The 14529-nt window shown below is 45.2% G+C and overlaps 1 protein-coding gene across 9 annotated transcripts in view; it reads right to left on the reverse strand.

The window, feature by feature from the left end:
- The window catches only part of HMBOX1 (homeobox containing 1), a 210251-nt gene that overhangs the window by 124994 nt on the left and 70728 nt on the right, over positions 1-14529 (reverse strand). For all 9 annotated transcript variants that reach the window (XM_070415513.1, XM_070415509.1, XM_070415512.1 and 6 more), the window contains exon 2: positions 3373-3452. In XM_070415513.1, coding sequence (XP_070271614.1) covers positions 3373-3395 — 23 coding nt within the window. In that variant the 5' untranslated portion in view covers positions 3396-3452. The remainder of the gene's footprint in view (positions 1-3372; positions 3453-14529) is intronic.

Genomic DNA, 14529 nt, shown 5'->3' on the forward strand with positions numbered 1-14529 from the left:
AGTGATGAATGCCAAGAACCTACAACCAAGATTACTTTATCCAGCAAAGCTATCATTCAGAATTGAAGGTCAGATAAAGAGCTTCACAGATAAGAAAAAGCTAAAGGAGTTTATCACCACCAAACCAGTATTATATGAAATGCTGAAAGGTATCCTTTGAGAAGAGGAAGAAAAAGAAAAAGGTAAAGATACAAATTATGAACAACAAATACACATCTATCAACAAGTGAATTTAAAAATCAAGTGAATAAATAATCTGATGAACAGTATGAACTGGTGATTATAATAGAATCAGGGACATAGAAAGGGAATGGACTGACTATTCTTGGGGGGGAAATGGGAGTGGGAGATGCAGGAAGAGACTGGACAAAAATCGTGCACCTATGGATGAGGACAGTGGGTGGGGAGTGAGGGCGGAGGGTGGGGCAGGAACTGGGAGGAGGGGAGTTATGGGGGGGAAAAAAAGAGGAACAAATGTAATCTGAACAATAAAGATTTATTTTTTTTTTTAAAAAAAAGGAGTAGGAGTGGGGGGAATTATGTAAAGCCATGCAGTGCCTTCCTACTTCCCAAGGACACAACTACTTAGCATAGACTCAGGTTGCAATTTAGATCTTCTAGGCCTATTCCAGAAATTTTTCCATATATGATAGCATCAATGAGAGGAAAAGGAAATTTTAATGAAAAACCTAAATAATAAGAAAACCCATCTTAATGTCTACTTACTGGATTATAGAACTGTCAACCAAAATGGAAGGAATTTAATCCAAACAGAGACTGCATCAAATTTTAGAAAATACTTACGCTAAAGGCACTCTGTATGAGATTCTGAAAATGCACTTTATGAGCTAATAGATACTTTACCTTCTCTAATATCTGAAATTCCCGGAATACTTTTATTCAGAGGATTATTTAATATGAACTAGTGGTTACAGTTCATATCCTAGCACAAAATAACCTCTCAACATAATGCCACTATCTCAATTTGTACTGGTATTTTTTGCCTGACTTGAAAGAAAAGCTAGCAACTACATTAGCTAACAGGCTTAACTACATGCTTATCCCCAGTAGGTAAAGGAAAATGGTTAAGGTGCTAGGAGTTGGCACATAAAAGGCAGTATTAAGGTTAACATGCTTCTAATATTCTGCTTGTCACAAGGAATCTAAGATCTAACACTAGCTCTTTCAAATGGTTAAATATCTATTTCATGTTTCTAGGCTATTAAGCAGATTAAAATAATAAGCAGAGTAATTTTATATTCAATTAAAACTTAGGGAGAAACCAAGATGGCGGCATAGGTAAACACCGGAGTTTGCTGCCTCGAACAACCACATCAAAAATACAACTAAGAGAAACCAAGATGGCGGCATAGGTAAACACCGGAGTTTGCTGCCTCGAACAACCACTTCAAAAATACAACTAAAAGACTGAACGGACATCAACCAGAACCACAGGAAGGCTGGCTGAGGAGAGACTCTTCAACTAGAAGGAAAAACGACAGCATTCCGAGGCTCAGAGGAGGCGCAGTGTGGAAAATTTAAAGGTACGGTGGTGCGGCGGTGCGCGAGTAAAGCGGGCTGGTGGCTGAGGGCGCGGTTGTCGTTTTCAATCAGGAGTGAGTCTCAGACTCTGGGCTACAGATCCGGGCGAGTCTCTAGGGACCCAGACTCAAACGGGAGAAGCGGGACTGTCTGGCTACAGTCCCTCCGAGGTTTGCAGCGGTCGCTGGGACAGAGAGGCAGAGCCCCTGGGGACGGACTGAGAGCAGCCATAGCTGCTCCCTCCCCCCGCCCTGTTGAGCCCAAGCCCTGCGCAGAGCCATTTGCCGATCGCCTCAGGCAAAGGCTGGATTAGCGCCTCCCCAGAGGACTGAAGTGTTCCACACAGCTGATTCCTACAGCCAGTCGGCCTGGTGGTCAAATCCCTCTAGTGTTAACTACAACAATTAAGGCTTGGCTAGAACAAGACTGCGCACAAAGACCACAAGGGGGTGAACCAAGAAAGCATAAAAGATGCGGAGACAAAAAAACATGACAGAAATGGAGGATATGGAGCTAAAAATCGCAATTTTGAGGGCTTGCTATAAACTTGAGCAGAGCCTCACGAAAACTAATGAGACCCTCGATGCTACAATAAAGAAATTAGAAAGTAAGCATACACGGACTGAAATAAAGAATATTATACCCAATAGCAGACCAGAGGAGCACAAGAATCAAACCAAAGATTTGACAAAAAACACCCAACTGGAAAAGCAAAATGAAAAAAGAATCCGAAAGTGTGAAGATAGTCTAAGGAGCCTCTGGGACAGCTTCAAGCGGACTAATATCAGAATAATAGGAGTGCCAGAAGATGAGAGACAGCAAGATATTGAAAACCTATTTGAAGAAATAATGACAGAAAACTTCCCCCACCTGGTGAAAGAAATGGACTTACAGGTCCAAGAAGCGCAGAGAACCCCAAACAAAAGGAATCCAAAGAGGACCACACCAAGACACATCATCATTAAAATGCCAAGAGCAAAAGACAAAGAGAGAATCTTAAAAGCAGCAAGAGAAAGAGACTCAATTACCTACAAGGGAATACCCATACGACTGTCAGCTGATTTCTCAACAGAAACTTTGCAGGCCAGAAGGGAGTGGCAAGAAATATTCAAAGTGATGAATGCCAAGAACCTACAACCAAGATTACTTTATCCAGCAAAGCTATCATTCAGAATTGAAGGTCAGATAAAGAGCTTCACAGATAAGAAAAAGCTAAAGGAGTTCATCACCACCAAACCAGTATTATATGAAATGCTGAAAGGTATCCTTTAAGAAGAGGAAGAAGAAGAAAAAGGTAAAGATACAAATTATGAACAACAAATACACATCTATCAACAAGTGAATCTAAAAATCAAGTGAATAAATAATCTGATGAACAGTATGAACTGGTGATTATAATAGAATCAGGGACATAGAATGGGAATGGACTGACTATTCTTGGGGCGGGGGAAAGGGGTGTGGGGGTGAGTGAAGAGATTAGACAATAATCGTGCACCTATGGATGAGGACAGTGGGTGGGGAGTGAGGGCGGAGGGTGGGATGGGAACTGGGTGGAGGGGAGTTATGGTGGCGAAAAAGAGTAACTAATGTAATAATCTGAACAATAAAGATTTAATTAAAAAAAAAACTTAATGTCAGATTTCAAAGTTAAAACAGAAATTGTGAAAGAGAAAGTTGATAGATTTGAAAATTCACCAAAAAAAACACCACATGATTATGAAAAAAATTCTATCAATCTACAAATGTCTGCTATCTTTTTAAATAATAATCATAATGGTTTGTAACTTTATTAAAAGAAGACAGAAATTAAGAGAAGGACTAGATACTTACACCACTGGGAGGGAATTGAGCATACTTTACATGAGGTGAAGCAATATCCTTTCTAGAGATGATCAGTGTTATTTACCATTCTGTAAATAAAGACAGAAAATCCAGAATTATTTGTAAATCAAGTATTGAATTAAAAATTTAATTATTTAACTCAAGGATATGAACATTTAACATCAGTTAATCATGTCTTTAAAATTATTTTGAAATAAGACATTGGTTTAAAGCAAAATTTTAAAAATAGAAAAGTACTCTGTGTACAACACATCCAACAGCAACTTGGGCTTACTCCACATGGGTGGCAGAATACTATGGTCTTCCTGTGACATTATGCCCTTTACATTAAAAAAAAAATAAAAAATGAAAATAAAAATAGAAAAGTAATAGTGATAGCTTTCAAAATTATTCACTTGGAAAAAGTATTGAGCCTGGCACACATAGCTCAGTGGTTAAGTGTCGACCTATGAATCAGAAGGTCACAGTTCGATCCCCAGTCAGGGTATATGCCCAGTTATGGGCTCAATCCCCAGTGTGGGGTGTGCTGGAGGAGGTCAATCAATGATTCTCTCTCATCACTGGTGTTACTGCCTCTCCCTCTCCCTTCCTCTTTGAAATCAATAAAAATATGTTTTTTAGAAAAGGTAATGAAAATCAAATGCCTTTTCATCTGTTATCAGACACCATCCTAATATATATATATGAGATAGTGACATTCAAGGTAACTCTTTGATAATAACATCAGTGCATTTACACAGAGTTCTTTAAACAAAATCATACCACAGCATGATTGCAGCTAAAGGTCTTAACTGTGTGGCAGATTCTGGGGTCTCATTCCAAATATATTACTTATTTTACTGCTAGCCAAATGTTGAGTGACTTTATTTCTCTAACTCTCAATTTCTTCATCAATCATACAGGGATAACAGATAACTAATTCAATAAGTTACACAAAGTTAAAACATTTTCAAAATAGTGGTGATGAAGTACTTCACAAACTATTGAGTAGCAGGGGCTATTACCACCAATTTTAAAAACAATGAATACCTACAATGCATTTAGATTACAGAATATAGTGTACATTAATAATGGAAGGACTGAGTCTAGTACTTTCATTTTCTGATTAGCATTCTACTACTTTATTCTCCATTCAGACACTTTGACCCCTTTCAATTCAGACATAGATCTTAACACAAAATGAAACCTACTATTCATGGTTTAGGAGCTAAAGATCATGTATTACTGCCTGAACTTATTAGTAGTTTCAAACCACAATCTATAGAGACAAATATTTCCATTAACTCTAAGTTAAGATTATAAATTAGATGAAAGTTAAAAATGTTGATGTCAAAAACTCGTACATTAAAATACACATTCAGCACTGAACTATATTAAGCAAGATCAAAATGTCTAACAGTGACTAATGATATATGCAAAATGTTCAGGGTAAAGTTAGAAACCTTTCACATTTTGGTATCTTAAATTGTGGCTTTAATGAAGTTCCTGTTGTACTTAATTTTCTTGCTGACTTAAGAAATACCTGTCCTAAAAAAGCAGATACAAAGTACAAAGAACTACTTAAAATGTTGCTGATTGCATTTCCTAGACAAAACAGCAACACCAAGCCACAAAACTGATTACTGGTCAATACAGTTTTCACTCTTGCTAATGAAGTAGCTAGGTAGGCTGGCATTGGCAAAAGGTCATCAGTAAGACATGATCCCAACAATGTAGGAGCTTATAAAACTACTAGAGGCCTGGTGCACAAAAATTTGTGCACTGGCGGCGGGGGGGGGGGGGGGGGGCGCGGGGTCCTTCAGCCCCACTCTGCCCTCTTACAGTCTGGGACCTCTCGGGAGATAACGACCTGCTGGCTTAGGCCTGCTCCCGGGTGGCAGAGGGCAGGCCCATTCCCTAGGTGCAGCCTCTGGTCGGGGTCAGAGCAGGGCCAATTGGGGAGTTGGGGTGCCGCCCCCTGTCATGCACAGAACAGGGTGGATCGGGAGATTGCGATGCCACCCCTAGTCACGCTCAGGGTAGGGCCAATTGGGGGGTTGGGGCTCCGTACCCTGTCACACACAGAGCAGGGCCGATCAGGGGGTTGGGGAGCTCCCCCCTGTCACGCAAAGAGTAGGGCCGATAGGGGAGCTGGAGCACTGCCCCCTGTCACACACAGAGCGGGGCGGATCAGGGGGTTGGGGTGCTGCCCCCTGTCACCCACAGAGCAGGGCCAATCTGGGGGTTGGGGCATTCCCCCGTCACACTCAGGGCAGGGCCGATGGGGAGGTTGCAGCTCCACCCCATCACACACAGAACAGGGCCAATGAGGGGGTTGGGGAGCTCCCCCCTATCAGGCACAGAGCAGGGCGGATAGGGAGGTTGTGGCTCCACCTCCTGTCACACACAGAGCTGCAGGGTGATCAGGGGGTTTGGGCGCTGCCCCCTGTCATGCCGCTCCAGGGACCAGGAGGCCACGCGGCTCCGCTGATCCCAGTGCTGGGAGGCCTCGCGGCTCAGCTTGACACTGGGGCAGTGAGGCCTCGCTGCTCCGCTGATCCCAGTGCTAGGAGGCTCCGCTGATCCCGGTGCTGGGAGGCATATTACCCTTTTACTATATAGGATAGAGGCCTGGTGCATGGGTGGGGGCTGGCTGGTTTGCCCTGAAGGGTGTCCTGGATCAGGGTGGGGGTCCCGCTTGGGTGCCTGGCCAGCCTGAATGAGGGGATGATGGCTGTTTGCAGCTGATCACACCCCCTTCAGGGTGGGGATCCCTGCTGGGGTGCCTGGCCAGTCTGGATGAGGGGCTGAGGGCCGTTTTCAGGCTGGCGGGTGACTGAAAACGGCCCTCTCCTTTTATTCTTTTTTTTTTATTATTCTGGGATTTATTTATCTTCTATGGCTGTCACTGGAACTGAGAGTTGGCTTTAGCTCTGAGGCTCGGCTCCAGCTCTGAGACCTCGGCTGCTGAAAGCAGGTATCTGAGTTTGTTTGGCTTCTATAATTGAAACACTGTTGCAACTCCAGCTTGGCCGGCTGGCTGAAAGCATGGGGTTTGTTTAGCTTCTATAATTGCAACATTGTTTCTTAGATTGCAAGCCTCCTGTTCGCTTCAGCTGCCTGGCTGTTGGCCGCCATCTTGGTTGGCAGTTAATTTGCATATCGCCCTGATTAGCCAATGGGAAGCATGTCGGAGGTACGGTTAATTACCATGTTTGTCTATTATTAGATAGGACTAGAGGTCCAGTGCACGAAATTTGTGCATGGGGTGGGGGAGGGGCGTGTCCCTCAGCCCAGTCTGTCCCCTCTCACAGTCCAGGAGCCCTCAGGGGCGGGAGGTGACCTGGGGATCAGGGGAAGGCGACACCCCCATCACACCTCTGCTGCTGCCACTGCCGGCAGCTTAAGCCTCGGCTGACCCTGGTTACCTGAGCCTTGGGTGGCCCTAGGCGGCTTAGCAGCTGCCATCCAAGGATTACCTGCACCTCAGGCTCGCCCTGGGTGGCTGGGGGGCTGAGGGGGGTGGGGGACTCTGGAGGCAGGCGCGCAGAGCAGCCAGGCCCAGCCTTGCCATGCACCTGCCGCCCCAGTGGGACTGAGGAAACTGGACGCTGCCATCTTTGAGGGCGTGGCAGCCAATTAGCAAATTCCCTCCTAATTGGCTGTGGGCACTGCCATCTTTGAGGGCGGGGCTGTAAATTAGCATATCCCCTCCTTATTGGCTGTGGACGTCATCATCTTTGAGGGTGTGGCAGTCGATTAGCATATTCCCTCCTTATTGGCTGTGGGCGCCACCACCTTTTCAACAGCATGAGGGTCAATTAGCATATTCCCTCTTTATTAGACAGGACAGGGGAGGATAAAATAAAAAGTAGTTGCACACACACCTATAATCTACACTAATAAAAGAGAAACATGGTAATTGGCGTATGACCGCTACCCTTCCCATTGGCTAATTAGCGTATCCTTATGCAAACTAACTGTCAGCCAAGATGGCGGCCGGCAGCCATGCACTGAAGCGAGCAGGGAGACTTGCTTCCTCCAGGAACTGCAGACTCCAACGTTCCTGCCTCACTTGCCGGACTCTCAACTGCAACTCTAAGCAACTATTACTATGTTGCAAATAAGAAGCTAAACAAAAGGCTTTCAGTCAGCCCGGGACCGCAACATTGTATCCATGTTTTCAGCAGCGAGGCCTCAGAGCTAAAGCTGGCCCAGAATAAAAAAAAGAAAAAGAAAACAAGGAGCGGTTGGGAGCTTTTAGTCAACTGCCAGCAGGAAAACAGCCCTCAGCCCCTCAGCCAGCCTGGCCAGGCACCCCAGTGGGGACCCCCACCCTGATCCAGGACACCCTTCAGGGCAAACCAGCCAGCCCCTACCCGTGCACCAGGCCTCTATTCTATATAGTAAAAGGGTAATATGCCTCCCGGCACCGGGATCAGCGGAGCAGCGAGGCTCCCGGCACTGGGAACAGCGTGACAGGGGGTAGCGCCCAAACCCCCTGATTGGCCCTGCTCTGTGACAGGGGGCAGCGCCCCAACCCCCTGATCGGCCCTGCTCTGTGCGTGACAGGGGGCAGCGCCCCAACCCCCTGATCGGCCCTGCTCTGTGCGTGACAGGGGGTGGCGCCGAAACCTCCCCATTGACCCTGCCTTGAGTATAACAGGGGGAGGTGCCCCAACCCCCCAATCAGTCTACCCTGAGCGTGACTGAGGGTGGCATTGCAACCTCCCGATCCGCCCTGCTCTGTGCATGACGGGGCAGCGCCCCAACTCCCCAATCGGCCCTGCTCTGAGCCCGACCAGGGGCTGTACCTAGGGATTGGGCCTGCCCTCTGCCACCCGGGAGCAGGCCTAAGCCAGCAGGTCGTTATCTCCCGAGGGGTCCCAGACTGTGAGAGGGCACAGACCGGGCTGGGGGGACGCCCCCCCTCCCCCCGCCGAGTGCACAAATTTTTGTGCACCGGGCCTCTAGTCTATATATATAAAAGCCTAAGTGACCATTACGACCCAACGACCAGTCGCTAGGACACACTCTGACCACCAGGGGGCAGATGCTCAATGCAGGAGCTGCCCCTTGGTGGTCAGTCCGCTCCCACAGTGGGAGCACAGCTCAGCCAGAAGCCGGGTTCACGGCTGGCAAGTGCAGCTGCAGTGGTGGTGGCAGGCACCGCGGGAGTGGTGCCTGGCCCCGGCTTGGGCTCCTCCCCGGCCATCTACCGCTTAGCACACTGCTACATCCCTCGTACCCCATAAGTCTGCAGTTACAATCTCCAGAGAATGGTTGAAGCGCAGACACTCGGAGTAACCAGGACAAGCCTGATGTCACTGCCAGGCTCCTGGAACTCTGCCTCAGGCATCGAGATCAAATCTCATCCCTTACCTATTGCCCCTGAGCTACAGAGGAAAGCAGCAATATAACAGTGGCCACAAGATGGCAACTGACAATTGAGTTAAGAGTCAGAGAGATGGATCTGAAGGGTGGAGGTGTGAACAGAGCACCCCCACCCCCCAAGATTCCCAACTTTGTATTGTTCACCTCAGAGTGTCTCTTATCCAGCTCTGAGTGATGGAAAGCATCCAGCAAGGCCCAAGGCGTCCACCAGGGACCTCCTAGCCAGCAAGGTGCAACCTTGGCCATAGAAGGGACATTTGGAAATACTTTTTCAGGAAGCTGCAGGGAGGAGAACAGACTCCCCACGCGACTTCTCGGTGGCTCACAGGAACGTGGAAACCCCCCAGGCATGCAGCGCGGTTCCCAGCCCACGTGCCCTTGATTTTCCTTCAATGGGCACAAATCCATGCACTGGGCAACTAGTAACAGACATAATATGAATACACTAAAAATACAAAGTTTATCAGAGTAACAATTTAGAAATTAATTTACGTTGCAGAGAACTGGGAAAACTTCTCAGAATGAGATCTCAGCTGTTATCTGAAGATTAGAATAAGACTTGCACCAAACCAAGGTAAAGGGAGGTGAGAATCATTAGAGAAAAATTCCAGAGAAAAAGAACAGTTAGAGGAGATTGAGACATTTATAAAACAGAGTAAAACCAAATACCATAAATTAAAGATAATTAAAAATCTACTAAAGAAAAAGACATCAAGACCAGCTGGGTTCTCAGCAGATTCTTAATCTTTCAAGAACATAATTCAAATAGTATTGAATCATAGAAAAATGTTTCAATTCATTCTATGAAGTCAGAATAACTCAATCCCAAATCTAATAAAGGTAGTACACAAAACCTACCATAAAACAATTTCACTTAAAAGTTAAATGTAGAAATCTAAGTAAAAAAATCAAATTAGACAATAACGTCCAGCCACATATCCAAAAAGTTATACTTTTATAATTTATTGCTGAAATAGAATGGTTCAACATAAGCCAATATACCAACATATTAAGGAGGAAAAAAACTTATGATTAATATCAGATGCTAAAAAGGCATCTGGTAAAATTCAGCCACTATTTTCAATAAAAACCCTATGAAAAACAATAGAAAAAAATTAAACATTTTTTGGGGAAAAGAACAATAGCAACTGAAGAGCAAAACACTAAAACTATTTCAAATAAAATTAAGATTATACACACACACTATATATATGTGTGTACGTGTGTGTGTGTGTGTGTGTGTGTGTGTGTGTGTATATATATATATATATATAGAGAGAGAGAGAGAGAGAGAGAGAAATGTACATGTAGATTACTTCTATATTGGAAATTTTATGATCTATGGAAGGGATCCAACAAGAGTGGTTAGGCTGAAAACAGGGTGCAAAATGGACAGATAGGGGCGGGATAGGAAGGAGCCTGATCACAGGAAACCTTCAAAATTATTTTAGTCATATAAACGTTATTACTCATTCAATAAATCAAATGAATAAAATTAGGAATTAGAGCAGGAAGCCCACTAAGTCCTTTATAATTCAACACTGACTTGAAGACTATAGTACACACAAGTACTGGAATGAAAGAGAAAAAATTATCTTTTGCTAATGATTTGATGGGATACATAGATAACTCAAACAATTCTAGTAAAAGAAAACTAAAATTAAAACAATAAATTGAGGTGTGATATAATACACTTAAAATTAATAAAAATTTCCCCTAGTTTAGCAAGAAACACCTAGAAAAATATTTCATTCACGGTATTAACTTTTCCCCATATGTATGAATAACTATATCAAGAAATAACCCCAACAGATTTTAAAATGTCAATATAAGATCTTAAAGCTATAAAGGAGCAAGTCCAAGAACCACCAAGAACACTGAAAAGGAGAAAACCAAAAGTGGACTTCATTGACCAGATACTGAAATATTATTAAAATCAATATGACACATGCATAGGAACAGACACACAGATGACTGGAACAGAATAAATAAATGTACAGGGTGGGTCAAAAGTAGGTTTACAGTTGTTCATATGGGAAATAATACAATAATAAATAACAATACAAGAATAAACTGTGTTATGTGTACTCACAACTGTAAACCTATTTTTGCCCTACCCTGTATATTCCACCACATATGAGAAAATGTACAAGTCAAAGGTTAAATTTTAATTCAGCAGAAAAGGATAATTTTTCTTAAATAATCATCAAAAAACTAGTTTTACCTTGCAAAAAAAATTAGATTTTTATCATACAATGTCTATGTATGTATGTATGTGTGTGTGTGTGTGTGTATATATATATATATATATATATATATACACACACACACATATATATATATATCTCTATACTAGAGGCCCGGTGCACGAAATTCGTGCACTGGGGATGGGTGGGGGGTCCCTTAGCCCAGCATGTGCCCTCTTGCAGTCCGGGACCCCTCCCTTGTTCCTGCCCAGCTGCTTGCTGCTTCCTACCACTTGGCTTGCTGCTCCTTAGTGCTGCCACAAAGGCCTCGGGTCTGCTGGGTGCCAGGCCTGCCGGTTTGTGTCTCTGATACCCCCAGCAGCCCCAGCACCAAGGTGGCCGGCCTTGGAGCTGCTGGGTACAGGCCACCTGTTGCGTGTTTGTGTCTTCTATCAGGCCCCCAGCAGTCCCAGCACCACCTAAATAACTTAAGGGAAACTTTATTTAGTCTTCTTTTAAAAGCAATCTAGTTTAAAAATGAGTTGCAGTTAAGACAGAACAAAGAACATGGTACCTAAGAGTGAGATAGACTGACAGAGGAGAGGCTGGGCACTGGTCAGGGGCTTACATGCCAACTGTTCTCCACCTGGGAAATGATGTAAAATTGGTTTCTTTAGTTTTCTGCTTAATCGTCTTCTCCAGCACTGAGGTCAGAGGAGCTGCCTTCCAGCCCATAGGCTGCTTCTCAGAGTCAAAAATTTCACCATAGGCCTCTGCCTAGGACAGGACCTCTGCACCCCCAGGGTGCATAAACACACAGGGCTTCCATCAGGCTCCGCTGATCCCCGGGCCGGGAGGCCTCTCGGCTCCGCTGATTCCGCGGCCAGGAGGCCTCTTGGCTCCGCTGATCCAGGGGCCGGGAGGCCTCTCGGCTCCGCTGATTCCCCGGCCGGGAGGCCTCTCAGCTCCGCTGATCCCCGGGCTGGTAGGCCTCTCGGCTCCGCTGATCCCCGGGCCAGGAGGCCTCTCGGCTCCGCTGATATAGGGGCAGGGAGGCCTCTCGGCTCTGCTGATCCAGGCGGCCGGGAGGCCTCTCGGCTCCGCTGATCCCCGGGCTGGGAGGCCTCTCGGCTCCGCTGATCCCCAGGCCGGGAAGCCTCTCGGCTCCGCTGATTCCGCAGCCGGGAGGCCTCTCGGCTCCGCTGATCCCCGGGCTGGGAGGCCTCAAGGCTCCACTGATCCAGGGGCCGGGAGGCCTCGAGGCTCCGCTGATCCAGGGGCCGGGAGGCCTCTCGGCTCCGCTGATCCAGGCGGCCGGGAGGCCTCTCGGCTCCGCTGATTCCGCAGCCGAGAGGCCTCTCGGCTCCGCTGATCCCCAGGCAGTGAGGCCTCCCTGCTCTGCGGCTTCAGGGCTGTTTGGCTTCGCTCTACCGCTTGGAGCCTGAGTTTGCAGATTAATCGCCATCTTTTAGCTTCTACTTGAAACATTGTATCTTTTGGAGCTGTTGCTTCAGGAGCTCAGAGCCCCGCAGCTGCAAGCGGGAACCTTGGTTTTCTCTATTGCTGGGGCAACCAAGCATCCTGTTCTCAGCTGCCTGGCTGCCCGCGCCATCTTGGCTGACAGTTAATTTGTATATACTCACTGATTAGCCAATGAAAAGGGTAGCGGTCGTACGCCAATTACCATGTTTCTCTTTTATTAGTGTAGATATGTTAGAGGCCCATTGCATGAAGAGATTCATGCAACAGGCCAACAGGCCTTCCCTTCCCCTGGCTCCCGGCACCGGTTTTCCTCCAGTACCCGGGACCCAGGCCTTCTCTCCGGCCGGAGCCTTCAGTCTTTGCTCTTCTGCTTCGCCCCTACGTATGCAAATTAACCGCCATCTTTGTTGGGTTAATTTATATACTCTCCTGATTGGCTGGTGAGGGGAGCAGAGGGATGGTCAATTTACATGTTTGTCTATTATTAGGTAAGATGTATATGTGTGTACATATCCTGTCTAATAAAGAGGCAATATGCAACTGACCATCACTCCTACACACAAGATGGCCACCCCCTTGTGGACACAAGATGGCTGGCAGGGGAGGGCAGTTTGGGGGGGGACCAGCCCTGCAGGAGAGGGCAGTTGGGGGCGACCAGCCCTGCAGGAGAGGGCAGTTGGGGGCGACCAGGTCTGCAGGGGAGGGCAGCTGGCAGGGGAGTCGTTAGGGGGTGATCAAGCTGGCAGGCAGAAGTGGTTGGGAGCCAGCAGTCCTGGATTGTGAGAGGGGTCCCAGATTGGAGAGTGCAGGCTGGGCTGAGGGACAACTTCCCCCTCCATGCACAAATTCTGTGCACCGGGCCTCTAGTATATATAACCTCCAGGTGGAATTAAAACAAATGTAAAAAATAACAGCAATACATTCTATAACAAAATTTAGAAGATGATATGCCTTCCAAACATTCTTAATAAGAAGCAGGAACTTTAAAAGGTAGACATAAGGAATTTAAAATTTCCTATTATAGAAAAAACTATAAACCAATGAAGCGATTAAATCAGTAATAAAAAAATCTGACATGTAGAGAAAAAAGCAGATAGATCCAAGTTGTCAAGTTTATAAAAACAACAACACTCAGACTTACTTGAAATCAGTGAATCAGCAATTAGTCTAACAATGAAATACAATGGAACCTTAGTTCTCAAGCTTAATTTGTGCAGGAAGGCTATTCGAGAAGCAATTTGTTCAAACACCAAATCATTTTTTTTCCCATTAGAAATAGTGTAAATTGAACTAATTCATTCCAGACCCCAAATGATTACATTTTAACTTTTCTTATATATAATACATATCTAAGGTACTGTTTAATCTATAAACAAACACTTCTTAAATTTATCAAACTACCCCCAACTAGCCTTAAAGGAATCACGTTCAGCACTCATTCCAGGGGTATCTTTTAGGAAGTCAGTATGCAGCATCTTCACTTTTTCATATCACTGCCTCCAAAATGCTGTCACTGGTTAACTGCTTTTTGCTTATCCAATTCAACAACAGTTTTCTACCTCTTCAATTGCCTGTGATGATTGTTTCTTTTACACCCTTAGCAACATTAGCACTCTTGATGGCCACATTATGTTTTAAAATTGTGCTAATTATTCATTTAGCCAGTGACAAAAGCAAAAACAAACAAACAAAAAATCCACTAAAATGTTCACAGCACAATTTCCTAAGATGTCAGCAAGGCAAGGTTTAGCTGTAAAGTCATACTGGCCCATTCTCTCTGTGGCCTTAGAGATGATTTTTGTCATGCTGGTGTATTAGCAGGAAAGGTTTGTCTGGAGAATTAATGGAGACATTTTTTTTTCCTGAACAACTTGGTAGAGAACCGAATCTTTCAAGATGGGAGATATTCGAGAACTGAGATTTGACTGTATCACTTTAGCAAAAATTTAAAAGACTGGTAATATCTCAAGAGGGTACTGCTGTATTTCACTGATCTAAATGTTAATTATGACATCCTTTTGGAAAGCAATCTGGTAACATATAGAGTGTCCTGCCAAAATATGTGCACACTTTGAATAATTGTAAAGGCAGTGTTCATTAAAAT

Source organism: Myotis yumanensis, unplaced genomic scaffold, assembly GCF_028538775.1.
Source record: "Myotis yumanensis isolate MYYU_CA2020_CCGP unplaced genomic scaffold, mMyoYum1.0.hap1 SCAF_5, whole genome shotgun sequence".
Lineage (NCBI taxonomy): Eukaryota > Metazoa > Chordata > Mammalia > Chiroptera > Vespertilionidae > Myotis > Myotis yumanensis.